Source organism: Acanthisitta chloris, unplaced genomic scaffold, assembly GCF_000695815.1.
Source record: "Acanthisitta chloris isolate BGI_N310 unplaced genomic scaffold, ASM69581v1 scaffold14293, whole genome shotgun sequence".
Classification (NCBI taxonomy): Eukaryota; Metazoa; Chordata; class Aves; order Passeriformes; family Acanthisittidae; genus Acanthisitta; species Acanthisitta chloris.
The window spans coordinates 39,496-40,018 of record NW_008664394.1 but is presented as its reverse complement, the minus strand read 5'-3'; the positions used below and the strand labels follow the sequence as shown (position 1 = coordinate 40,018).

At 39.4% G+C, this 523-nt stretch overlaps 1 protein-coding gene across 1 annotated transcript in view; it reads right to left on the bottom strand.

Moving 5' to 3' along the window:
• Positions 1-401: 401 nt before the first annotated feature.
• EPN2 (epsin 2) overlaps positions 402-523 on the bottom strand; it is a 24,189-nt gene continuing 24,067 nt past the window's right edge. The window contains exon 10 of the mRNA XM_009071337.1: positions 402-465. Coding sequence (XP_009069585.1) covers positions 402-465 — 64 coding nt within the window. The remainder of the gene's footprint in view (positions 466-523) is intronic.

The following is a 523-nucleotide window of genomic DNA, read 5'->3' as shown; positions in this document are numbered from 1 at the left end:
AGAGTAAGGACTATGGGTGAACCAACAGTCTAGAACTGTGTATAGTTATGTGCAAAACATTCACTAGCACTCGGAATCTCAGGTCTATCGTATGGGCAAGAGGAAGTGACAGATGCAGGTAAATAGTAATTTCAGGATCCAGCACATGATCTGACATCTACAAAATAGCCAACAGAGTTTCAAATGGCAAATTCTCTCCCTAGAAAGTGTATTGAAATGATTAACAGAGTAACAAAATGGGCAGAATCTAACTTTGGTGAAAAGTCTGAACATTTCACATGATGCTCAACAAGCCAAAGTAAGGTACCATCTGTAGCAAAGACTAGATTTAGATTAACTGGTAAGTAGAGACAACTCTTCAAAGATCATAACTGTAAACTGCAAATCTACTTCCAAGTCTCTCACACACCGTTCAGTCCACACAGGCCACGTTCGTTCCGCTGTAAAGACTTCAGCCTGGAAACACTAGGAAAAGAAAAGTTCCTTTAATTGGGTCTTTATAGAAGGAAAGGGTTAGTTGTAT